Source organism: Colobus angolensis, unplaced genomic scaffold, assembly GCF_000951035.1.
Source record: "Colobus angolensis palliatus isolate OR3802 unplaced genomic scaffold, Cang.pa_1.0 Scaffold14, whole genome shotgun sequence".
NCBI classification, from domain to species: domain Eukaryota; kingdom Metazoa; phylum Chordata; class Mammalia; order Primates; family Cercopithecidae; genus Colobus; species Colobus angolensis.
The window spans coordinates 14,599,556-14,626,019 of record NW_012114488.1 but is presented as its reverse complement, the minus strand read 5'-3'; the positions used below and the strand labels follow the sequence as shown (position 1 = coordinate 14,626,019).

Genomic DNA, 26,464 nt, shown 5'->3' with positions numbered 1-26,464 from the left:
AAAAGTTGTAAGATTTTCCATTCGACTCTAGAACATATCCCTGTTTATTATAATATAAACATATTTGAGTCTAATGGGAGAAATATATAGCTCTGTGTGCACAAACACTGGCTCTACAACACATAAAAACCTTCCAACAATTTCCATTACAGAAAGAAAGCCACTTACTGTAAAAGGCTATGTTAAAGATTCTAGTTAAATTTTTTGTACGTATACCTGAGTTTCTCACTATGCTCCTCGGAGCCTGATGACTGGATAAAGTATCAGGTCTCATCTGATCCCTAAATTTTAAGAAAATCTTAAGTTAATGGAAAGCAGCTATTGGTATTGTCAAAAATCAGACTGACAAAGAACTTACACAGTAATTCTAAGTCACAACAGAATGCCAACTATAGCCAAAATTAACATGTGAATTGACAAAAGAAGCCTAAGACCTAACAAATGCATTCAAAGGGAATTGTAACTAAGATCTCCATTCCCTCTCTCTCTTTGTTAAATGAAGGAATGAATGCATACCAAAATCCAGTCAAATTATCTTTAAATCATTCTCCCCGAGGAACACCTGGAGAAAGTACATATGGACTTTGAGATAAATCTTTGCTAATCCCCAGGCCCAAGTAAATCTTTTAAGTCTGTGATCCATTGTGGCACTGCTTCAATAAGCCGAATGAATTTTATTTTAGGAGAAATTTGAAGGCAATTATGAAACCATTTACATCAAACAACAATGACATCAAAAGCGTAAGTCTTTATTGGAAGAGGTGAGGGAAATAACATGGTAGAACAGCTTTTTGGATTTAATGCCCGACAGGGACCTGGGTTTTCAGACATGTATCTCGAAGGTTAAATTCTGACTAAGCTAAACTGGCTATTTTTTAGTCTTCTTCAGCTTTGAAAACTAAGGAATAATGATTAAAGGTGAGAGAAAGTACAGAGATTCACTAGGTGCCTTCTACCGGCGGAAAGAGTCAAACTCTGTAAAATATTTAGAGAGATATATTTTGAGCGAAATGTGAGTGACACTGGTCCATGACACAGCCCTCAGGAGGTCCTGAGAACATACCCAAGGTGGCTGGGGCAAGCTTGGTTTTATACATGTTAAGGAGGCATGAGACATCAATCAAAAACATTTCAGAAATACATTAGTTTGGTCTAGAAAGGCGGGACAACTCAAAGCTGGGGACTTCCAGGCTATAGGTAAATTTAAACACTTTCTGGTTGGCATTTGGTTGAGTTTGTCTAAAGACCTGGGATGGATAGAAAGGGAATGTTCAGGTTAAGATAAAAGATTGTAGAGATCAAGATTCTTTTGAAGTCTTATAATGGCTACCCTTAGAGACAAAAGATGACAAATGTCTCCTATTCAGATCTTTAAAAGGTGCTAGATTTTTAATCTCTTTACAATTGGGAGGGCCTGGAAGAAAAATATCTAGCTATGTTATCTACATAGAAAAACATCTAGCTAGTTATGTTAAAAATATCTAGCAATGTGACAGATGCAAAAAGGACAGCTTTGCAGGGCCATTTCAAGATATAGCAAAGAAACATGTTTCGGGGTAAAATATTTTGTTTTTCTTCCTTGTCTCGTAATGTTATCCCAGCGTCAGTTTGGAAAGTAGTCACAATGAATAGGGTTAAACAAAACCTATCTGATGAGAATATATGAACTGTAGGACATGACTCCGCAGACCCCTTAGACAGGAATTTGGGTACGATTAAAAAAATCGGAGTTTAGTCCTCAATATCATGATAGGGATTTTTCTATTTTATATGTTTTCAAATTTTACATTTTAAAAATTTCAGAAGACCAGCACTGTAAAGTATTAAATTTTAGAAGACTAGTACTGTAAAGGGAGATTGAAGGGGCAGAAATATCTTCGTTTGGGAGACATAGACAAAGGGTGAGCCCCAAGACACACATGCTGTTTAGGGAAAGAATTCCAGTATCCCTCTGGCTTACCCATGCCATTTTCATATGACTTAGGCACCCAAGCATGTTCTGAACCTTCTGTCGTAACTTCTATTGGAAATACTAAACAAGGCAGCCATTTTGCCTTCAAGTGCTAGACTTACTGTGCTTAATCTAGTTCTTGCTTTTTGTTCAGCTTGTTATGCTTATATTCATAAACCTCAAACTATCAACTGACAAGCCTGAAGGGCGAAGATCAAGTCACTACTTTTGGTAAGGAAAGGAGAAGCAAGGCTTGATGTCAGAAGGGAACCTGCGGCTTCACAAGACACCTCAGGACATTCTGGTTCCCAGATAGTTCACTTTTTCCCTTAAGAAAGAGTAAAATATTTTATTTGTTTGTTTCTTTTGAGACGGAGTCTCGCTTTGTCTCCCAGGCTGGAGTGTAGTGGCACGATCTTGGCTCACCACAACCTCTGCCTCCCGGGTTCAAGCGATTCTCCTGGCTCAGCCTCCCAAGTAGGTGGGACTACAGGCACACACCACCATGTCCAGCTAATTTTTGTATTTTTAGTAGAGATGGGGTTTCACTACGTTGGCCAGACTGGTCTCGAACTCCTGACCTTGTGATCTGCCCACCTTGGCCTCCCAAGGTGCTGAGATTACAGGCATGAGCCACCGCGCCTGGTCTAAGAAAGAGTAAAATATTTTATGTCAAATGTAAACTCAAAGGACGCAAATCATGTATCTGAATTAAATTGTAAGCCTAAAATCTGGCCAGGAGTCACACATGCCTCTTATATATCTGCCTACATGTTATAATCACATATGTGTGATTTGGTAGGCAGCATCACTGCAGACTTCATCTTTGATTTCTGCATTTGTCAATAGACAGGACTAAATGCAAGTATTTTTGCAACTGTCTCAATCAATTCATAAGCTATGAAGAAATCTTATTCCTCCCTTCTGCAGTCCTTAGAACCAGTCAGAGCCTTGTAGATGACGTACTTAAAATCCTGGATTTTGCACAGAAACCGAAGGCCAAAGAAATTGTGCTATTCTCTTAAGGTCAAAAAGTTAGCTTTTTGGCATTAGAGCATTTGAATTATTATTAAAAAGGTAAATGAAAGAGTGATGGGTCTCTTACTGTATAGAAGTATATTTGTAAAGTACAAAAACAAAATTCTTACTTTCATTAGTATTGACAACCGCAATGAGGGACTGAGGTAGAAGGCTCAGTCATCAAGGTCTATTATTCCAGCTTGAGAGCAGGCTTGGGAAAAATGCAAGTCATAGATACATCTGTGGCTGTTTTTTCCCTAACAGGTTCTCAGGAGATTTAGCGTTTATGCATTGTGCTTAAAAGGAGGAGGCAGTGAGACACACTTGTGATGATTATATACTTGTGAGCTTTTAGTTAGTGCCCGGTAAACCTACATTTTACATAAGATAAGGTGAACATTTAAAGAAAATCAGAATAGAGGAAACAGCTGTCTCAGGGAGGGTGAAGGACTGATTTATCTCATCTTGCCTTTGTTCTGTACCTGGGAAGATATAAGCCAGTGATCGACATTATCAGTGTGGAGTCTTTTTTTTCTTTTGAGACACAGTTTCACTCTGTCACCCAAGCTGGACTGCAGTGGTGTGATCGTGCCTCAATGCAACTTCCACCTCCCAGGTTCGAGTGATTCTCCTGCCTCACCCTCCCGGGTAACTGGGATTACAGGCACGTGCCACCATGCCTGGCAAATTTTTTTTTTTTTGTATTATTAGTAGAGATGGGATTTCCCCATGTTGGCCATGGCTGATCTCAAACTCCTGGCCTCAAGTGATCTGCCCACCTCAGCCTCCCAAAGTGCTGGGATTACAGGTGTAAGTCACCACGCCTGGCCTCAGTGTGGAGTCTTTTCGAAGGCCTGGTTTCTGTTTAGCCCTTAGAGAAGGAAGCCTAGAGGTGGTTAGTGAGGGCAGGTGCATAACAGGCCTGTCTGACCTCCCACCCCATCATGGCTGGAACTGAGCTTCCAAGGTGTCTCCATGGCCCCCTTGACCAGGAGGGATTCTGTTTAGTCAGTTGGAGGCTTACAATTCTATTTTTATTTCCCAGTATAAGGAGTACACAGAAACTATATTTACAGATAAATTAATACTATCCTCAGATTTTCATTTATTGTGTGGTTAATTATGTCTAATTTGATTAATGATGTATGATTAATACACATATATATACATAAGTAAAACAATTATAAAATAAAAATAGATTTAAAACACCCTTTTATTTTTAAGTCCATAATTATGAATTTGATTTATCTTCAGGAAAATATAATATTTTTAAAGACCAAAGTAATATATTTAAACATAAATTCAAAAGACAGTAAACTGTCTATTTATAAAGGACACCGTGATATTATGAATAGTGAATGAGAAAGCAATTGCTGAAACCAGATCTGTTTTGTAGACTTTCTGTATAGCTTTCGTATGGAGAAAGTTTCGCATTGTTCTCTCACAATAAAAAATGCAAATATGCGAGTGAGAAATTCTTGAATTCATAAATAACAAAACAATAATAATAAAAAATCTCCTTTATCAAATAGGCAAAGACAAAAATTATGGGCATATGCAATACTGAAAGAGAGGCAGGAGGGAGCCCTCTCAAACCTGGGAAGCCAGATCAGAACTGGAGCAGTGTTTCTGGAAAGGAAGGTGACGACATGGATCAAGAACCTAACAAATGTCCATTACCGTGCACCTACAGCCACTGTTATGACTGTGTTCTTAGAGCCGACGCATGCAGTCAACGATGTCTGTAAAATAATACGGTTTTCAGTCTTATTTGTTTTTTAAAAAAACTGTAAGTAAATGCTCAAGTGGGGAAACTGTTAAATAGAACTGAGACAGCCAAGCTACCCAAGGGGGTACCCAGAGAAACTGACCAGCCTGCGCACTGGGAGAAAGGGGTGGAGCCTTGGGAAGTTCACCCTGTTTGCGGCGGGGAGGAGCCTGGTCTCTCCTGATCCGATAGTACCTGGGATTTCAACTGGTGATGTGGGAAAACCTGCCTGGTTTCTGTTTAGCCCCTAGGAAAGGAAGCCTAGAGGTGGCGAGGGCAGGGGCATAACAGGCCTGTCTGACCTCCCACCCCATCATGGCTGAAACTCAGCTTCCAAGGTGTCTCCACGGTCCCCTTAACCAGGAGGAGTCTGTTCAGCCAGTTGGAGGCTTAATATTTTATTTCCCAGTATGACAAGGAGTACACAGAAACTATATTTACAGATAAATTAATACTATCCTCTGATTTTCATCTATTATTTTCATCTGTATTCATCTTGCTTTATAGATTTTCATCTATATTCATCTTGCTTTGCTGAGAGGCCCTGTTACCCTTTTTCTTTTCCTTTTTGCCCAACAAATTTCATTTTTTTCACCCTTCAAAGAGTCTGCGGGCCTAATTTTTCATGGTTGTGTGATAAGGACCCCATTTTTAGCTGAACTAAGGACAAAGTCCTACAACAGCATATTCCCACACAACAGAATTTTAGGTACCTATTTTTTAAAAACTGTTTTCATGGCACAGAAAATTTATTATTATTTTCATTTTTTATTTTTTTGAGACAGGGTCTCACTTTGTCACCCAGGCTGGAGTGCAGTGTCACAAACAGCTCAATGCAGCCTTGACCTCCCAGGCTCAAGCCATTTTCCTGCCTCAGCCTCCCATGTAGCTGGGCTTACAGGTGTATGCCATCACATGTGGCTAATTTTTATATTTTTTGTAGAGACAGGGTCTTGCCATGTTGCCCAGGCTGGTCTTGAACTCCTGAGCTCAAGAAATCTGCCTGCCTGGCCTCGCAAAGTGCTGGGATTACAGGCATGAGCCACCACGTGCATGCCAGGCACAGAGAAAATTTATCGTAATGTCATGCTAAATGGAAAAAGCACGATATAAAACTATATACAATATAATTATATAGCGCACACACACTGCAAATATTTAGGCATAATCAAGAGATAGGAACAAATTAAACAGAAATTTTACTAAACATTAGGGTAAAAATAACTTCTAACACTTTTTTTTTTGAGACGGAGTTTTGCTGTTGTCACCCAGACTGGAGTGCAGTGGTGCAATCTTGGCTCACTGCAACCTCCACCTCCGTATTCAAGCGATTCTCTTGCCTCAGCCTCCCGAGTAGCGGGGACTACAGGCATGCACCGCTACGCCTGGTTAATTTTTGTATTTTTAGTAGAGACGAGGTTTCACCATGTTGGCCAGGCTGGTCTCAAACTTCTGACCTCAGGTGATCCACCTGCCTCGGCCTCACAAAGTGCGGGGATTACAGGCGTGAGCCACTGCACCCAGTCACTTATAACATTTTTTATAGTTTATTGTGAATGATTTCTAAATGTAAAAAGAAAGCATTATCAGGAAAAACCCCGCAATGGTCACCAAACTGCATGGAGCGTCTGTGCAGGTGCTCATAATGTCCTCACACATGGAGCCCTTGAAGTCAGAAGAAAGAGCTTTTCTCTTTCCTACATATGGGGCACTTGGCTCCCTTACACGAGAAGGGGCCTTATTCACTGAAGTGGTTGGTTATATACACACACCCTTAAGATGCATCTGCATATAGTTGCTTCTATGTATGAATTCTCCCAAAAGTAATCCTACGAACAAAATTAATGTGACAATATTATTTTTCCAGCCATTATCATCCTGTGTATCTGGGAGGTGGCTCATTGTCTTTGAAAGATGTTGCCAGTTATTAATACGAAAGTGACAGCGTAACAGCAGGAAACGGGGAGGGCAACGCTCTTAGTAACATAATACCATCATCACCACATATTTTAATGTCATCTTTACCAACCGTAATGGGAAGTTTAAAACACTGGCTGATGAGCTACTTTCTGACTTACAGAAGAGTATTTGGAATTTTTTCCTTTGAAAAACTGAAAAGTGACTTTAATTACCTACTGCTATCAGAGCAGTCAAGCCCTCACTTTTAGCACTTTCCAATTCCTTTCCTGAAACACCAGAATCCCAATCTTAGCTGTTCTTCTTGCATGTTGAAAGCGTTAGCCATACGCAATCATTCACCTTGCCAAGAGAGGCTGAAGCGCTGCATTTTAAAGGCAATATTGTGGTGCTTCCTGCCACAGCAGTGACTAAACATGCAGTGAAGAGAAAATCATGTCTCATTTTTATTCCTTCTTGGAAACAGGTTTGTTCAACAGATGTCGTTAAGGTTTTTGGGCTTCTATTAATCAACATTTTAATTTTAATTTATTAGAGAATAGAAATAGCCTGATAGGAGTGTGAATATTTGCTTATCATGAAATCACAGAGTTTAAAGCAACTTTAAAAGACCATCTAATACAGTTCCAAAAGCCAAAGAAAGACAACACTTAAAATGATTAGGGTATAAGACTATTTTTGCTTAAAAGTCTGAAACAATAGATTCTTTGGCTTTATTCATTAATTCATTTTGGCATTTCATTAAAAAGTTCTTCCTGGGACAGGAGCAGCAGCTCACACCTATAATCCCAGCACTTGGCGGGGCTGAGGCGATCAGATCACTTGAGGTCAGGAGTTCGAGATCAGCCTGACCAACATGGAGAACCCCTGTCTCTACTAAAAATACAAAATTAGCCTGGCGTGGTGGTGTATGCCGGTAATCCCAGCTTCTTGGGAGGCTGAGACAGGAGAATCGCTTGAACCCGGGAGGTGGAGGTTGTAGTGAGCCAAGATCGCGCCATTGCACTCCAGTTTGGGCAACAATAGGGAAACTCCTTCTCAAAAAAAAAAAAAAAAAGTTCATCCTGATATTAGGGCTAAGTTCTCACTATTGCAATTTGAGCTTCTTAGTCAACCTCAACGAACATGTAATGAAGCTAATTTGTTTTCTCTGTCCATTCGAAAAGTGTAGAGTAAGGAATTCTACTCTGAACTGCCTACTCTGCAGAGCAAACAGACTCAGTTTCTTCCACTTTGTCCTTGGCTCCTACATCGCAATTCACATTGAGTCATTTTCCCTTTTTTACTAACAGGGCCATCTCCACATTTGCTTGCTTTTCTTGTGATCACTGGGATTAGAAATAACAAGGTCCCAAACTAGCTACATGCTTTCATTTTGAGTGTATGAATGTGTGCGAAGCCTCAGCATAAATATAGGCAAATATGGAGAACTGAAATGTATGGAAAAGACATTTTAAAAATAAAATGTATGGGCTATATGTTATGGTGCTCATAAATTGTTTTTCCATTCCTGGCTGGGCGCAGTGGTTCACGCCTGCAATCCCAGCACTTTGGGAGGCTGAGGTGGGCAGATCACCTGAGGTCAGGAGTTCGAGACCAGCCTGGCCAACATGGGGGAACCTTGTCTCTACTAAAAATACAAAACATTAGCTGGGCATGGTGGCACATGCCTAATGTTAACATTCCTAATGTTAGCACCATATTTTTATTTGTTTTTGAACTCAATGGATGAGTTTACATTTTACACTCAAATATGTGAGCTTATATTTTAATATCAACTAAGATTCTATACACTGTTTTAGGTATGCCACCTCCCATCTTAGGACCCTATTTACCTACTTAAACTAAGTCACTGGCATTTTAAATAGTTTCATCACATTAAAACATACCGAAATTGGACAGAAGCATCAAAATAAAGCAGATACTCCCCAGGGAAGAGAGTTCACTGAGGAAGGCTCGTGTGGCAGAGGAGTATTGGGAAAGTAAGGAGCGGGGAGTGACACTATTTTTTAGATCCTTACCTGACATCTGTGGTGGGAGTGACACTATTTTTAGATCCTTACCTGACGTCGGTACACGTAATGCAAGTGATGTTCCGACTATTTGTTGCGATCAGGTGCAAAGCTACTGATGTTTCCTTGTCAGAGGTGGGGTGTGCTCCACATTTAAAGAAAAATTCCTGAAAGAAAGTTAAATATAATCACACACATGAATCCCGGCTGCTCATTTTTCCTCTAAACATTTTGACAGTAAACAATCTCTTTGGGCAAGAGAAGAAATCTGTTATGAGGAGGGAGATGGAAATAAATCAGCAGCAAACCTTTCCCAGGAAAGGATGACCTGTGCCAAAGTGGTCAACGTTTCCCTTTTAGAATGGCCCTGAGTCTCTGCTATTCTTTTGCTCTTTAAGCGAGGGAGCTGGAGAAATACGCTGTGGCCTTCATTTAGCCATGCCCTTCAGTGATAATAAGTGAGTCTAGAAGAATCACACGACGTGGAGGCGGGAGGAAGCCTCTCACTAATGAGGAAAGGGAGACGCGAAGCCATGAAATGAGGTGCCCGCGGTCAAACAGTTAAGAGGTGAAGCCAAGAAGTCACTCAGGCTCCCCGCAGGGAAATCCAGTGCTTTTTCTCCAGTATCACTACATGGTTAGTCATTTAGCAGAGTCAGGAATTGAGAGCGCCCTACTGTAAATAGCCACATAAGTACACCACATGGACTCCTGGTAGACACAGAAGTGCAGCAGAGGCTGGGTGCATTGGCTCACGCCTGTAATCCCAGCACTTTGAGAGGCTGAGGCGGGCGGATCATGAGGTTAGGAGTTCGAGACCAGCCTGGCCAACATGGCGAAACCCCATCTCTACTAAAAATACAAACATTAGCCGGGCGTGGCGGCACATGATGGTAATCCTAGTTACTCGGGAGGCTGAGGCAGGAAAACTGCTGGAGCCCAGCTGAGGCAGGAGAATCACTTGAGGTTTCAGTGAGATGAGATCAGCCCACTACATTCCAGCCAAGAGTGCAGCAGAGCATGGCTCTCCCAGCCTCATCTGGAATCTGCCCCTTTTCTGCCTGGCATCAACACTTCAGCATTCCCACAAAGACTCTGCCACCCACCCTCTGTGCCAGACAACTGGAATGTTCCAATCCAGTATCTTGTTGCTTCTCAGTTCCTTTCCCCAGCCAGGTCCTGCCACATACTCCCTCATTTTAGCTTTTCACATAGGTCACGTTCTTTTGATTGATAATATTCTCCCTTCTCAACCACATTTTTTCGTCACTTGTTCCTTTTCTAACTTCTATATTTGTTCTCACTCTCCTTCTGTTCACTCATACACCAAGCCAGCAATTGCTCTGCTTCTTGTCCCACAGTCTGTATGCCTTCCATGATACTAACGTCTGTGAAGCTAAATTTTCTGCTACTGAAAAAATAATACATATATATTACTGGATGACAGACTAACCCCTGCATACCACACTTACTCCTAACTCCACTAGTGTTTAACTGCCTGAAATGTGGAAAGGATTTTCCCTTAAAACCCTTGACCTGGTATTGGCAAACTTTGATGTAAAGTGCCAGATATTAAATATTAAGTGCTTTTGGTTTTGTGGGTTATATGGCCTTTGTCACACTTCTCAGCTTGGCCTTGTAGCTAAAAACAGCCATAAGCAGTATGCAAATGAATGGGTGTGGCTGTGTCCTAATAAAACCTTTTATACAAAATATGTGGCAAGTTGGATTTTTCCCTGCAGGCCACAGTTGTCCACGATGAGACATTTGTAGAATGCTTTATTTATATTTGTATTCTTAACAGTGACTGACATAGGATAGGCACGACTTCTCTTTTTTTTTTTTTTTTTTGAGATAGAGTCTCTGTCGCCCAGGCTCGAGTGCAGTGGCGCGATCTTGGCTCACAGCAAACTCTGCCTCCCGGGTTCACGCCATTCTCCTGCGTCAGCCTCCCGAGTAGCTGGGACTACAGGTGCCCGCCACCACGCCCGGCTAATTTTTTGTATTAGTAGAGACAGGGTTTCACCATGTTAGCCAGGATGGTCTCGATCTCCTGACCTTGTGATCCACCTGCCTTGGCCTCCCAAAGTGCTGGGATTATAGGTGTGAGCCACCATGCCTGGCCTGACATACTTCTTAAATGAAAAACAATAATCAATGCTATTTAATCATTGCTATTTATCATTTATTTAATGAATGCTGTATATTATCCCCTTATATGTTTGACAGCAACATTTATTTTCTTCTTTTCCTATTTATAATTTACTAACCTCATTCTCCTTTGACATGTGACACCCTGAGCAACACCCCTTGGTCCGAAGCTGTTGTGTGCATCAGAATTACTTGGGTAGGAGAGGGCACAGGGTTGTTAAACCAGAGATCGCTGAACCCACCCTGGGATTTTGTAAATTCTGGGATGGCATCAAGATTCGCATTTCTAACAACTTGCCAGGTGATGTTGTTCCTGCCGCTCAGGGGACCACACCGTGAGAAACCTTGAGCTCCACCAACGTCAGAGGCACAGTGAGTAAACTCCAGTTACTCTCTCGTAAGACCGATGCTGCAGCAGGTCGCTTACCATGTCTGAAAATAATGCTACATCTTACGTAAAATATGTGACTCTCAAAAATCTGGAGTGTGCCATTTTACTTTTTTTTGAGACAGAGTCTGACTCTATTGCCTAGGCTGGAATGCATTAGCGCAATCTTGGCTCACTGCAACCTCCGCCTCCAAGGTTCAAGTGATTCTCCCTCCTTGGCTTCCCAAGTAGCTGTGATTACAGACACCCGTCATCATGCCAGGCTAATTTTTGCATTTTTGTAGAGACGGGGTTTCACCATGTTGGCCAGGCTGGTCTCGAACTCCTGAGCTCAAGTGATCCACCTGCCTCGGCTTCCCAAAGTGCTGGGATTACAGGTGTGGGCCACTGTGCCCAGCTGAGTGTGCCATTTTAAAGAGAAGTATCCCAAAGTCAGGGATTTGGAACCCAGGCTGTTTTTCACTACAAGGCTCACCAATCCCAGGTGGTATAATTTAGTTAACTAAACCTACCCTATCTGGGGCAGGGGAATATCAACCGGCCCTCACACTTACAGTCCTCAGCCCATGGAGGCGTGTGTGTGGAGTCTTGCTGGAGTGGACGGGATGTCCAGTGTGTGTGATGGGTCCAGGCTCAGGCATGCCTGTGGAGTCCTGCCCATGAGTCCAGGACCTTCCCCACAGCAGCATGGAAATCATGCTTGCTGATTTTTTTGTTTGGTTACGTTGTTTTCCTGAACATAGCATCCCATTATTTTTACTCAATCTTTTGAAATGCGACAAATCCTTCAATGGCCAGCTCAAGGGTATGGAGAAAGAGATTTAAAACAATGTCTGAACACCAAAACGAAAAGTCTGAAGGACATGACTGACCCTTATGAAATACACTGAGCTAGCTACGACTGTTTTTTGCAGACATGAAAGAAATCCTCATTCAAAACATAAAGTAATTCCTCCAGAATAGCTGAGTTGGCAGGACTATTGAGAAAGTGTTTCATATACAGATAAATAGATATAAAGCATTTATGTTTTTTCTTACCTTCAGAAAGCTGCAGTAGACATTCAGCTAACAAATCACAAATTGTTCTAACACCAGATAAAATTCAGCCAGATAAAAGTCTTTTTATTGGGGGGTAGGTGTTTATAGATAATGGTATAAGAAGTTACAGATAGTTGAAATATTCTAGTAATTTATACAGTGTGATAAAACTAAAACACACATTGCCAACCCTATATTAAATATGTATGCCTCATCAGTAAATTTCAGTGCTTTCTCCCACAATTTTTATGAAAGAATGTTTTTGTGTAGTACTAGAATAACTGGCAAGAACTGTGAAGAATGTGAGATTCTACCAGCTTGCAAGCAAAATCTTGCAAGTAACAAATTAGTTTGCTGCAGTATCATAAAAGCTGATAGAAGACAAGAGACTCCTGAATCAGAGACAAAGGACTGCAGAACTCAGAGCACAGGGAGAAAGAGGCATGAGCATCATATTACACCAGTTCCCCTCCACATGTCTCTCTCAGGGTTGAAGCAGATGGGCTAAGTCAGATTCTACAGGTATAGGGGTTTTGCATTGCAGCTAAGGACCCTGAGCTTAGGAAACCCAAATCTTCTATAAGTAGTTCTAAGCAAGCCATCCTTTCATCCTGAAGGGAGACACTGTCTTTATTATACTGCACAATAAGCATATTTGCCTTTTGATCTGGAGAGAAACATTATCTTCTCTACTTTCAAGGTCATTTGCTCTAAAACTTCCTTGAAAAGGTGGGTCAGAACAAGGTAGTGCCTCCCTCAGAGATGAGCAGACACATCAGAGGCTCATGGAGAATTCAATAACACCTTTTCTTACAGGCTAATTAGCAGAGTGGTTTTTTTGGGGTTTTTTTTTTTTTTTTTTTTTTTCCAGATGGAGCTTTGCCCAAGCTGGAGTGCAATGGTGCGACCTTGGCTCACCGCAGCCTCCGACTCCCGAGTTCAATTGATTCTCCTGCCTCAGCCTCCTGACTAGCTGGGATTATAGGCATGTGCCACCATGCCCAACTAATTTTTTGTATTTTTAGTAGAGATGGGGTTTCGCCATGTTAGTCAGCTGGTCTTGAACTCCAGACCTCAGGTGATCCACCCGCCTCAGCCTCCCAAAATGCTGGGATTACAGGTGTGAGTCACCGTGCCTGGCCGATCTGGTCATTTCTGCTCCTATACAATCAGTAGGCTTGGATTGTTGAAGTCTTTTCTGTCATTTCCAATCTGTTTTCAAAACCAGCAGACAATAAGGGAACACACAACAGAAGGTGGAAGGGCCTTTTTTGAAAATTTCACCTTGGGTGTCTGGGACAGCTTTGCTCACACACGGGTGTCATCTCACTGACAGCAGCATGATTCTTTGGGATTAACTGTCTCTGAATTCTGTTTTGTTTCTCTTGATTACTCAGTTTAAAAAATTTAAAAAGTCAAAGACAGGAAAGCTTTCTAGCTGGAGTCCAAGAAGACTGGTCAGAAGGCTGGCACTGCTGCACCACTGTGAGGTCACTGGGGCATGGCAGGGCCCAAGCCAAGTGGCCCAAGAAACGTCTCCAGCAGTGCTGAGCAGACAGTGGTTATGCCTGAGGCAAGGCTGCTCAAGGTGGCATTGTTTGAGTTCTAGTGTGTGTAGGGGTTGGCCGCGGAAGTTGCTTCTTGCTCATTAGGGAGGCAGAGTCCTCTGGGGGAGCAGCCGGGGAGTGTCCTCTTCATCAGGAAGTCTGGCTGGAACAGAATCCTGTACTGTGGGTAAACTGAGTCTCAGAGTGGCCCACCCCACCTCTTCCAAATGCTAGTTCACAGATAAATCAGCTACAAAAAGATTCCCCCACCTAACCAGGAGCTGCAATTCCCAGGGGCTTACTCATTTCATTTGTATATGAATAGTCACTTCTGGGAAATCTTAATCAGCTAGGGAGCTAAAATCTATAACAGCCATTGACCAGTTTTGTTTTGTTTTCAGATGATAGCCTAAATGATTTCTTTTGATACTTGAAAAAAAATAAGGCGTTAGAAAATGTGCTTGGCTTTATATTGTGACACTGCTAAATGCCATAAATGTTTTCATCTTTATTTATTTTATTTTTTTGAGACACGGTCTCGCCCTGTAACCCAGGCTGGAATGCAGTGGCGTGATCTTGGCTTACTGCAACCTACGCCTCCCAGGTTCAAGCAAATCTCATGTCTCAGCCTCCTGAACAGCTGGGATCATAGGTGTGTGCCACCACGCCTGGCTAATTTTTTGTACTTTTAGTAGAAATGGGGTTTTACCATGTTGGCCAGGCTGGTCTCGAATTCCTGACCTCAAGTGATCCACCCACCTCAACCTTTCAAAGTGCTAGGAATACTGGCAAGAGACATCGCGCCCGGCCTGTTTTCTACTTTATTAGTATTTTTTTTTTTTTTTTTTTGTACTTTTTAGTAGAGACGGGGTTTCACCGTGTTAACCAGGATGGTCTCGATCTCCTGACTTCGTGATCCACCTGTCTCGGCCTCCCAAAGTGCTGGGATTACAGGCTTGAGCCACCGCACCCGGCCCGTTTATTAGTATTAAATGGAAAACCCAACAAAGTTGTATTCCTCAAGTTCTTAGAAAGGCCACTCACACTTTTACCATTTCTCTGGACAAGGCTGTGATCCTTTCCTTCCATTCTTCTCTTTCATCATAACTCAGTTGCCCTCTCCTCCCTGTTGTTGAGGCCTGACCCTCCAAATCACACCAGACCAATACAAATCGAAGGGGGACCCGGGGAGAAGAGCATGAAGATGTCAGCTGGACTGTGGCACTCCTGGAAGCCACTCCTGCTCACTCGAGTATGTCCCTTCACCCATGACTCAAAAGCAGTGCCCCTCACAAAGAGGAAAACTAGAGCAACAAGAATGGAATAAATGACCCAGCAGAATCTGAAAATTAGATTAACACCAAGAATCCAACTGTATAAACACGTTCAAGATCAGAAGCTAGTCAACCCCAAATACAATTTGATAGATTTCAAATTACTGTAAAAATAGATGACAACTGGCTCGAAAGCCCTGCTTATCACAGTCACAATAAGGTCAAATCTGAAAAAATTACTAGCAGTAAGACCTGACTTATTTACCCATGATCCTTCTGATAGCTTTTATTGAACATCCTAAATTTTATGTTTATAGATATTGTTTAACAATTATGTTTTCCACACGAAATACTGCATCTATCTTCACAAAGAGTTAAATTCCATTCTAGTCTCCAAATCCTTCTTAGTTAATATTACCAAAAAGAAAAAAAAAAACTATCCTTCTCTTGATAAAGTAACGGGGACACGCACTTTTCACTAACAAGGTTGCAATGGGTAGAGGGTTTGTACTTGACACGTAACTGCATAGCTATTTGCACGGCTCTGGGTATAGTTAGGAAAACAGGGCCCACACCAGGCAGTTCAACTGACGGAATTGAATGAGCTTAGTTATGGAGGCACGGAAACACAGAAGAACTAAACAGGGAAAGGAAGCCACTTGAGATTAGTGTCATTACTGCACAGCTGCCATCTGGGGCTGGGGACTGGGGACAATGAGATAAGCTGTTGGAGCCACCACAGCTCTGCAGCTGGGCTGTCTGGTTGGGAGTGTGACAATGAATGGGATGAAGCCACTGCCAGAGACGTCCCCTGGAGAGAGAGGAAGAAACGTCCCCAGCTTCTGCCTTCCCTTGGCCCTCCCATTGCCAGAAACAGTCAGTCCCAACTTACAGGGCAGGGAGAGGAAAAGGTGACATGGGTCTGAAAGCCACCAGCAGATGACTGCTGCACTGCCACGAGGCAGACCCTGCATGGGATCAAAATTTTCCAAGTGTCACCCTTTGTTAGTGGTGACACATTCTAATCAGCCTCCACAAAAACAAAAACATACATTCAGATATTGCTGTGAAATATGTATTGAAGATACAGAAATACTCACACAAATACACATTGTGTATTGAGATTAAACTCAACTATAGCCGTCAAAAGACTATCCATCCAAATTTTCCAATGATATTAACAGGATACAGGGCAGTGGTTACTGCTTATGAGATGAACTCGTAATAAGCATCTTACGTCTATATCAGAAAGGTTCTCACAATTACCAAGTTAAGACAGACAGCCTGTCATTTCAAATCAATCTAAATGCCTCTCACAAACCTAAAATCCTGTTTGTAGCTAACAACAACAGATATTCCCCAGTTACTCTCTCCTCAGAAACTATCCAGGCTAGAATAGCTCCTCGTTAGTGAGACAGAGTCTTTTCTAAGACACAACTATTAGTTTTAAGTCTTCCTATCCATGCAGAGGTGTCATTGTTAATCTTGCTAATAAAGTTTCAATTTTCTCTAAGTCAAAACATGCCAGTTGGGTAGGGTGGAACACACCCATAGTCCCAGCTTTTTGGGAGGCTGAGGCAGGAGGATCTCTTGAGCCCAGGAATTTGAGACCAGCATGGGCAACATAGCAAGACCCTGTCTTTGAAAACAAACAGAAACTCCGCAAAAACAAACCAAAAAATGCCAGATACAGCATAACCACAACACTCTCTACCTAGTACATAAATAAAGCCTTAAAATAGCGATGCCAAAGCCTGTTTAGCTTGTGACTTCTTTATTTTAGCCTTCATACTGAGGTGTTCGACTTACTGGGTATTACATAAACCCAGTAACTCATTTGATCAGTTCTGATACAAAATAACTATGCAAGTTGTAGGACTGTATAATAAATGCACACTTTGTTAAATTAACAATGCCAGTTTTACAATTAAGTTACATCTAGTCAAACAAATCAGACCTAACAAGTTAATGAGTCTATCATCATGTTCAATTACAAGTTTGTTTTCTCTCAAGATGTTAATAAAGCCTCTAGATGATGTGCAAAGTTTATCAGGGAAAAGAAAATCAATATACTCCCACACAAAGCAAAACCATGTCAAAACTTTGCCGGGAAGAAGCCTGTCAGTTTATGGTACATGTTTTCAAGGAGTCTAACTTAAAACAAAAGTTGACTAATATAACAACCCACATCCTGCCCTTCTCTGCCTGACTGTAAGTTCTTCAATGTGCCTTGAAGTTTATTCCAGGTGTAATGCCACTCAGCCATAATTTGATGTTTATACCTTTAAGAGCAAAAGGGAGATTGTTAAAGATGTTAAAAGTGATTCCTGAAAAGTAAAATAAAAGGTTTGCAGTCATTACTGAGTGAAAAATAGGAAAACTAATATTCCCTTTCCTAGCTCAAGGTACTTGCTCCAACAAGCTCAGATGGCTACACCTCCTTTTCCCCTCCCTAGCCCAGGGGCGAGCAGGCAGCTCTGGCCTCATCAGTCAGAATAAAACAGCCTCATACATGTGACCACAATGAGATACCTGTCTGAGAACCAAGCCGCTGCTCAGAAGGAAAAACTGATGAGAGAGAGAGAGTCTCCAAGACAGAGATCATTTGTACCCTGGATCCAGCTGTGCCTGATGTTTCCCCAGTTACTTATTAATTTTTATTTATTGCTTTATTTTGAGATGGAGTCTCATTCTGTCGCCCAAGCTGGAGTGCAGAGGTGTGACCTTGGCTCACTGCAACCTCCGCCCCCGGGGTTCGAGCAATTCTCCTGCCTCAGCCTCCCAAGTAGCTGGGATTACAGGCGTACGCTACCACGCTGGGCTAATTTTTGTATTTTTAGTAGAGATGGGGTTTTGCCATGTTGGCCAGGATGGTCTTGAACTCCTGTTCTCAGGTGATCCACCTGCCTTGGCCTCTCAAAGTGCTGGGACTACAGGTGTGAGCCACCGTAATCCCTGGCCAATTTTTTTCATTCTTTAACTTAGCATTGCCTATAGGCACTTCCAAGACTAATTTCTATATTATCTTTCAGACTGCAAAACAAGGATTTTCCTTTATTATCTTTATTATCTTGGAGACAGCTTTGACCTTAGGCGTTGTCCCCTAGATAATCTATCACTGGGGAATTTTTTAGAGCAAATGCTTCCACTATGTTTGTTGATATTTCTTTACTTGTGCATAATTATCCTGCTGTTAGCATTCATGAAGGGTCCCTGACTCCAAATGTTCTAGAACTAAGGGACAGTTGTTGAAGATGCAATTACTGCATACTGCACAGGCTCCCTGAGGGTAAGCAGGAGGACCCTGCTGGCCAGACGAGGCAGCCCTCCCTGATCTCTGACTCATTCCTAGGCCATTCCAGGGAAATCTGGATCAGGATTACACACAACACAGCAGCCATTTTTTTTTTTCTTTCCTTAGGTTTGATGTTCAATGGACTAGTGGCTCTGGTGTGGTACTAGCTTACCCTGCATTTCTCTCCCAATTCCAACAAACGTTTGGAGATTGTAACTTCTGTCTCACCTCAACATAATAGCAGTTACTTATGCGATGTCATCTGCTCAGTTTATAAATCGAGCATATCTCTTTCCTTTCAATTTTGTAGCCTAGCCAGACAATAAAAGATAACATTTATTATTCTAGCTGTTCTTTCTCTCCTTTAGAAGCTAAAGGTTTCACATGCTCTCATAATATGTCAGCTTCAAGAACATAATGGCACCCAAAACATTTGCTAGTTGCATGTTTAGGCCAAGCTTTCCACCTTTTGCGCTCAGATAAATAAAATCAGATGTTAAAATATCTTGTTGCTAACATGGAGTATTTCCTTTTATAATCTCCCATCACTGATTGTTCGATTCCATGATTTGACCTCCAGGAGAGGACATATAAATAAACATGTGTTAGCTGGTAATTATTTACAAGAAACTGAGGAGACAGGTCATTATTTTGAAAATTTATTATGACTCACCATCCCTAGATGAGTTACTGCATTCCTAGCATTTTCTAGGGAGTCTCTAGAAGACAGCATTAACATTATTTCTAAATGAGAAAAACGCTTATTCTAATCAACAATGGCAAATAATGTAGAAGAGCTATGTAATCATTTCATTGTCCAGGTTAATTATCTTCCAGACCAAGCACACTGGCCCAGTAAGGCCTTATAGACTTTCTAACCTCCTTGCCTCACTGCCTCCCCACCTCTCCCTTGGCCTGCCATGGAGACCCTTTAAGGAGGGCCTGGATTTCCCCCTTCAGTTTGGCCCCTTGCTTGTGGTTTGAGCTCAGCAGGATGTCTTCTTCCTCTGCTTTGTCCACACGTTTTGCCTTTCAAACCCCAAGGTGTCTTTCAGGCCTCAGTGTATCTATCCTCAACCCTGGAGGCCTTCCTTGATCCTGTCCCTGTTTTAGCTAGTCCTCAATTATGCCCGGTGCCTAAGCTCTCCATAAGATACATCCGCCAGTGTGCCATGTCAGTTTACCATTGCCATGGCAACAGCCAGGAGTTACCACCCCTTTCCGTGGCAATGACCCAATAACCCAGAAGTTACTACTCTTTTCCTAGAAATTTCTGCATAAACTGCCCCTTAATCTGCATCTAATTAAAAGTAGGTATAAATATGACTGCAGAACTGCCCTGAGCTGCTACTGTCTGCCTACAGGGTAGCCCTGCTCTGCAGAAGCAGTCACGGAGCTGTAACACCACCAGAGCTATAACACTGCTGCTTCAATAAAGTGGTTTTCTTCTACAGCCAGCTTGTTCTTGAATTCTTTTGCGGGTGAAGCTAAAAACCCGCTTGAGCTTAGCCCCAATTTAAGTCTTGCCTCCTCAACATCAGTATTCTTGGGAATTAAGTAATTCACTGTTCTCTCCCTGCTCTTTGGTTAGTCTGCAGTGTCCTCTTCTTTTTTTTTTTTTTTAAGACTGTGATATTCCACCTTTTGAGTTACAATTGGGACAACTGAGAGAGGGGGAAGAGCTGGAGTGGGGTGAGGGCTCAACGGCTGGAGGTGTAGTTCACTTAGTTTTTGTACCGGAAGGGTTCGTCACTGATTTCATTGAGAAGTCAGGTGCGGTGAGAGCTTTTGTCATCTACACATTCCTCCTAACATTTACTGCTGTTGTTGTTGTTGATTCCATTGTGCTGTTCATTTGGAAAATCACCCCCACTCCCTGGACCAAGTGAGGGCAGAACAGCCAGAGCCTGAGAAATGCAGCCACAGCAACTGCACAGTGTCCAGTCTGGGCAGGGAAAGTGCAAGAGAAACATACCTTTTGATAGCAATAATTCACAACACGATAATATAACTGGCTTGTTGGCTATGAGCAAAAAGAAATACTGAGCAATAAAAAAACAGCCTAGCTTTAAAACATTTTAAATGACTTTAGACTTGGAATCTAAACTTTTTTTCGCTCAAAAGTCCTTGTTTCTTTAGCAAGTAGAATTTAAAGCTTCTTTTTATTCACGTCTTCTTTACTGCAGGCAGCTCAAGCCATCATAAACATTCCACTCAAGACAAACTGGGCAAAGGCAACTGCTTAATACAATTTAATAGCTTCTCACATTCTATATATTTACTTTATTTCCTCATTAGAAAAAGAAGAAAATAAAAAGTAATTTGTAAATTTACCTATAAACCATATACCGGAAAACTAAGATGAATAAAACTGGAAAATAAATGTTACACTGAGTTTTTTTTTTTTTAACATGCCTGTACAAGTGATAACAAATGGAAGAATTAAAAACTCAACCAGCCATCCTACTTATGCAAAATATATATCGATGGGTGTAGGCATGTGTGCTTTATATATACGATCATCCCTCAGTATCCAGGAGGGATTGGTTCCAGAACCCGCCCCCCGCCCCGATATCAAAATCTACAGATGCTCAAGTTCCTGATATAAAATGGTGTAGTATTTGCATATAAGCTATGCACATCCTCCTGTATCTGTCTTTCTCTGCTTTGTCCACTCGTTTTGCCTTTCAAACCCCTAGGTGTCTTTCAGGCCTCAGCGTATCTGTCTTCAACCCTGGAGGCCTTCCTTGATCCTGTCCCTGTTTTAGCTAGTCCTCAATTATGTCTGGTGCCTAAGCTCTCCATAAGATACATACATCAGTGCGCCATGTCAGTTTACCATTGCCATGGCAACATCCAGAAATTATCACTTTAAATCATCTCCAGATCATGTAGAATATCTAATACAATGTAAATGCCAAGTATATAGTTGTTACACTGCATTACTTTTAAAATTCATATTATTTTCTATTGTGTTCATTTTTGTTTTCATTTTTGAATATTTTCAATTGATGATTGAATTCAAAAATGCAGAAGCTGTGGATATCGAGGGCTGATGTTATATAGATTGAGTGAAAAATTTCAGAGTCCAATTAATACTGCATCTAAAGTTAATTAACAGAGGGAAACATCAAAACTTTTATGTCATAGGGACACCATTAAAGTTATTTATTTGTTCATCTCTCCTCTGTATTTTGAGAAATGTATGCGGTGTTGGAGAGACAAAGATGGAGGATGGCAAATAGTGCAGCATTGTCCCATTGCTAAGGGGTTTGTAAAAACAAACATATCCCACAAGGCAAGATGAGGAATGGTTAGAGGGAACAATGCCCCCTCTTAGCCAGACTTACCATTATAGAACAATTCTCAAGAGATGGTATCTATGGGCATAGTTTGTGTGTGAGGGAAAAAGATTCCTGTACAGCTCATGCCACCACCAGGAAAGAAAAGCCAGTGGCCCCTGCCCTTCCATCATTGTTGGGGAAGAGTCAGTTCTTCCAATGGGGAAAAAAAGAAAAAATTTTTTTTTAATCTAAAGAAAATTCTTCAGGGCCGGGTGTGGTGGCTTATGCCAGCACTTTGGGAGGCCGAGGCAGGTGGATCACCTGAGGTCAGGAGTTCGAGACCAGCCTGGCCAAGATGGAGAAAACCCGTCACTACTAAAAATACCAAAAATTAGCTGAGTGTAGTGGGGTGCGCATCACAGCTACTTGGGAGGCTGAGGCCAGAGAATCGCTTGAGCCCAGGAGGCGGGGGTTGCAGTGAGGTGAGATCACGCACTGCACTCCAGCCTGAGCAACAGAGCAAGACTGTCTCCAAAAAAAAAAAAAAAAAGAAAGAAAGAAAAGAAAAGTTTTCAGGAAACATAACTAGGATACAATAAAGTGTTTCAATCATGTTTAAACACACTTTGAGAATATAGAAATTTCAAAATTTAATTAAAAGCTAAACAAGAAGAACAACAACAGAGAAAACCTATTAATAAACTGGAAATCATGAACGAAAGCTCAGAGCCATGGACATGACAGTGAGGACATCAATATATAAATCATAAACACAGAGAGGCAGAACCAAAAAAAAAAAAAAATTGCAGACAAGATCTTCTGTGGGTTCAAGCTACCCAATGGATAATACCAGTACTAGTGAGCATTTTTATTGACTGCCTGATTATTATAACATGTTTGGTAAGTTACTTAATCAAATTTATGGTAGCTTTCTTCATCATGTTTAATTTAGCTGATTTTTAAAAAATATTTACATCGAGTTTTATTACAAATAGCTTCTAAGTTTGATCAAGTGATTTGGATTCACTATTGACATAATCACATATATCTCTTTTAAGCTTTAGATAGCATGAATTAAATTGATGGATATGTGAAGATTATGATATCCTGACAATTTGAAATAAACATTTACTCCTTCCCTACTTTCACAGTGCCTGGAAATAATTCTCTCTCTCTCTCTATATACACACACACACACACACACACACACACACACACACACGTATGTATCTCAAACATGGAAAATATAGGTGGTAGTTCATATAAACTTGCAATGAGTGTGGTGGGCAGCATTTAAAAAAATTTTTTTTAGACAGTTTTCACTCTTGTTGCCCAGGCTTGAGTGCAGTGGCACGACCTTGGCTCACTGCAACCTCCTCCTCCCAGGTTCAGGTGATTCTCCTGTCTCAGCTTCCTGAGCAGCTGGGATTACAGGCGTAAGCCACCATGTCCAGCTAATTTTTATATCCTTAGTAGAGACAGGGTTTCACCATGTTGGTCAGGCTGGTCTTGAACTCCTGATCTCAGGTAATCCACCTGCCTCGGCCTCCCAAAGTGCTGGGATTACAGGCGTGAGCCACTGAGCCCAGCTGGTGGGCAGCATTTCTTTAGAAAGATACAAATTAAGTCTTTGTCTATATAAAGGACAATGTTCTGTGTTTCAAACATTTCAGCAATGAAAAATGACAAAAATGTTTACAGAATACATAGTGCATAAAGGGTGAATATAGATACTCTTAGAAAATATCTTGAGAGGGCTGCTGCATCTCAATGCTGATGGATCCAACCATGCAGCCAGGTCTCTATCTCTTGTGCCCATACTGTATCATATGCAGTACAACACACTGAGGTGGCCACTGCCAGGATAAAAGGAACAGAAACATCGCTCCACAGAGCCTGAGAATTACCTGCCTGGGGCCATTGCCACTAACAGCAACGCTGTTTCCTGCAGCAGCAAAGCCACCACAAGTGAACCACATCTTCAGGAGACCTGGAAACTGGCCCACCTGGGTGGTGACCTGGGCTTGAGCACAGGTCTGCCCTTCTTACTGCTGCAACCAATGTCACCACCCAAGCATACCATCCAGGGCCTGGGGATCAAACAGCCTTACCTGCCACAGCTGGTGCCTATGCACGTCAGGGGTCCCGAGGACAGGTCTGCCTTCCTGCTGCTGTTCCCACCAGTGCATGCATATACCATTATCTGGGAGCCTGGGGATCAACCTACCATACCTGTTGCCACTGGCAACTGTGTATCATTGCAGGGCCTGTCAACAGACCTGCCCTGTCCATGATGCCTGGGCATACCATCTGGGGCTTGAGGATTGGTCAATTATGCCCCCCACCACCTCTGCTGGCACCCAAGCATGCTATATGGGGACCTGGGGACCAATGTGTCCCAGCCGCTACAGTCTGCACCCACATACACTGTTGGGGAACTGAGGACAGGCCTGCCCCACCTAATGCTACCACTGACAGTGCCTGCATGCTTCATCGGCAGACCTGGGGATTGATCTGTCCCACATACTGCTATGAATGGCTATGAGCACCTTCCAGGGCCCGGAGGATGGGCCTGCTCAGCCTGCTGGTGCCCACATACTTTGTCTGTGGGACTGGGAATGACCCTCCCTGTCTGGTACCACCATAGCTCACACACAACTCCCAGAGGACTGAGGATGGGCCCACTCAGCCTGCTGCCATCACCACTGCTAGCCATCTGCCCATATGCATCACCTGGAGGCCTGAGCACTGGCTTGCTCACCCTGCCACCACCACCACTGGTGCCTACATATGCTGACTAGGAACCAGAGATTTGGCTTGCCACTACTATTGCCATGAATGATGCCACACACCACCCAGGAGCCCTAGGACCAGCCTGCCCTCCCAGCCCACTGCCACTACTGCCGGCACACAAGCAGGCTGTCTGGAGGCCCACGGTTTGGCATACCCAACCCACTGGTGCCACCGCTGTGCCTGACGACCAGCCCACTTGGTGTCCCTGTCCCCAGAAAAGCTTCACTGCAACCTCTACTAACAAGCGCTACCTGAGCCACTGGACAGACCACAGACACAACTGATGCTGATTACAGCTGAAGAAATCATTCAGACATTGAACTGCTGTGCCCAACTAGAATCAAAGCCAAAGTGACCTACCCAAGCAACATTACAAATACATCTACAGAAAAAAGGTAGTCTGTCCTAAAAAAGCCAATCCATAAAATTGGAAGAATCAACTGCTACACCAGAGGCACTGTAAAAAGCTCAGTAAGATATGATAGAACACAAATAAACAATACAAAATGTCAGAAAAACAATTCATGATCTGAAAGAAAAACTAAACAAAGAAAAAGATATCTTTAAAAATTTCCAAACAAAAATCCTGGATCTGGAGAATTCAATGAATGAAATAAAAATACAATTTGAGGGTTTTAAAAAAAGATGAAACCAGGGAGAGGAAAAAAAAATTCTGAACTTGAAAAGAGATCATTTGAAAAAATCCAGTTAAAATTTTTTTTTAATTATTAAAAAATAAAGTAAACCTATGTGATATATGGGACACCACAAAGCAAACAAATGTTGGAATTTGGGGTGTTCCAGATGGTGAAGTGATGAACAAAGACATGGAAATCCCATTTAACAAAATAATATCTGAAAACTTCTCAAGTCTTGCAAGAGATTTAGACACCCAGATACACGAAGCTCCAAGAATCCCAAATAAATTCCACTCAAAAATGTCTTTTTCAAGGAACATTAGATTCAGACTGTTAAAAGTTAAAGACAAACAGAATTCAAAAAACAGTAAGAGAAAAGTGTCATGTCGTATATAAAGGTATCCCCATCAGACAAACAGCAGATTTCACAACAGAAACCTTACAGGCAAGAGAGAATGGGATGATACATTTGGAGTGCTGAATGAAAAAATATGCTAGTGAAGAATATTCTACCAACAAAGCTATCTTCCAAAAACAAAGGAGAAATTAAATCTCTCCCAGACACAAACAGAAGGAATTCATCACTAGACAAGCCTTATGAGAAATGCTCAAGGAAATTCTAGATCTGGAAGGAAAAGGACAATATGTACCCTCATGAAAACACACAAAAGTACAAAACTCACTGGTAGAGCAGACACACAAAGGAGAAAGGAAGGATCCAAATGTTACTATTACAGAAAACCACCAAACCACAATGATGAATAAAAGGGAAAGAAGGAACAAAGCATATGCGAAACAACCAGAAAACAATTAACAAAATGATGGAAATAAGTCTTTACTCATTAATAATAACTTTAAATGTAAATGGATTAGTTTCCCCCGTAAAAGATAAATGGTTGAATGAATTTTAAAAAATGACCCAACTGGCCAGGTGCAGTGGCTCACGCCTGTAATCCCAGCACTTTGGGAGGCCGTGGCGGGCAGATCACCTGAGGTTAGGAGTTTGAGACCAGCCTGCCCAACATAGTGAAACCCTGTCTCTACTAAACATACAAAAAATTAGCCAGGAGTGGTGGTGGGTGCCTGTAATGCCAGCTACTCAGGAGGCTGAAGCAGGAGAATCACTTAAACCCAGGAAGTGGAGGGTGCAGTGAGCCAAGAGCATGCCACTGCACTCCAGCCTGGGTGACAAGAGTGAAACTCCATCTCAAGGAAAAAAAAAAAAAATGGCCCAACTATATAAATACAAGAAAAGCATTTCACCTGTTAAAAAAAAAAAAAAAGGCAGATCCCGGGGGTGGAGCAAGATGGCCGAATAGGAACAGCTGCAGTCTCCAACTCCCAGCGCGAAGGACACAGAAGACCGGTGATTTCTGCATTTTGAACTG

At 42.0% G+C, this 26,464-nt stretch overlaps 1 protein-coding gene across 6 annotated transcripts in view; it reads right to left on the bottom strand.

The window, feature by feature from the left end:
• The window catches only part of PARK2 (parkin RBR E3 ubiquitin protein ligase), a 1,410,476-nt gene that overhangs the window by 635,930 nt on the left and 748,082 nt on the right, over positions 1 to 26,464 (bottom strand). For all 6 annotated transcript variants that reach the window (XM_011934975.1, XM_011934976.1, XM_011934980.1 and 3 more), the window contains one exon: positions 8,720 to 8,835. In XM_011934975.1, coding sequence (XP_011790365.1) covers positions 8,720 to 8,835 — 116 coding nt within the window. The remainder of the gene's footprint in view (positions 1 to 8,719; positions 8,836 to 26,464) is intronic.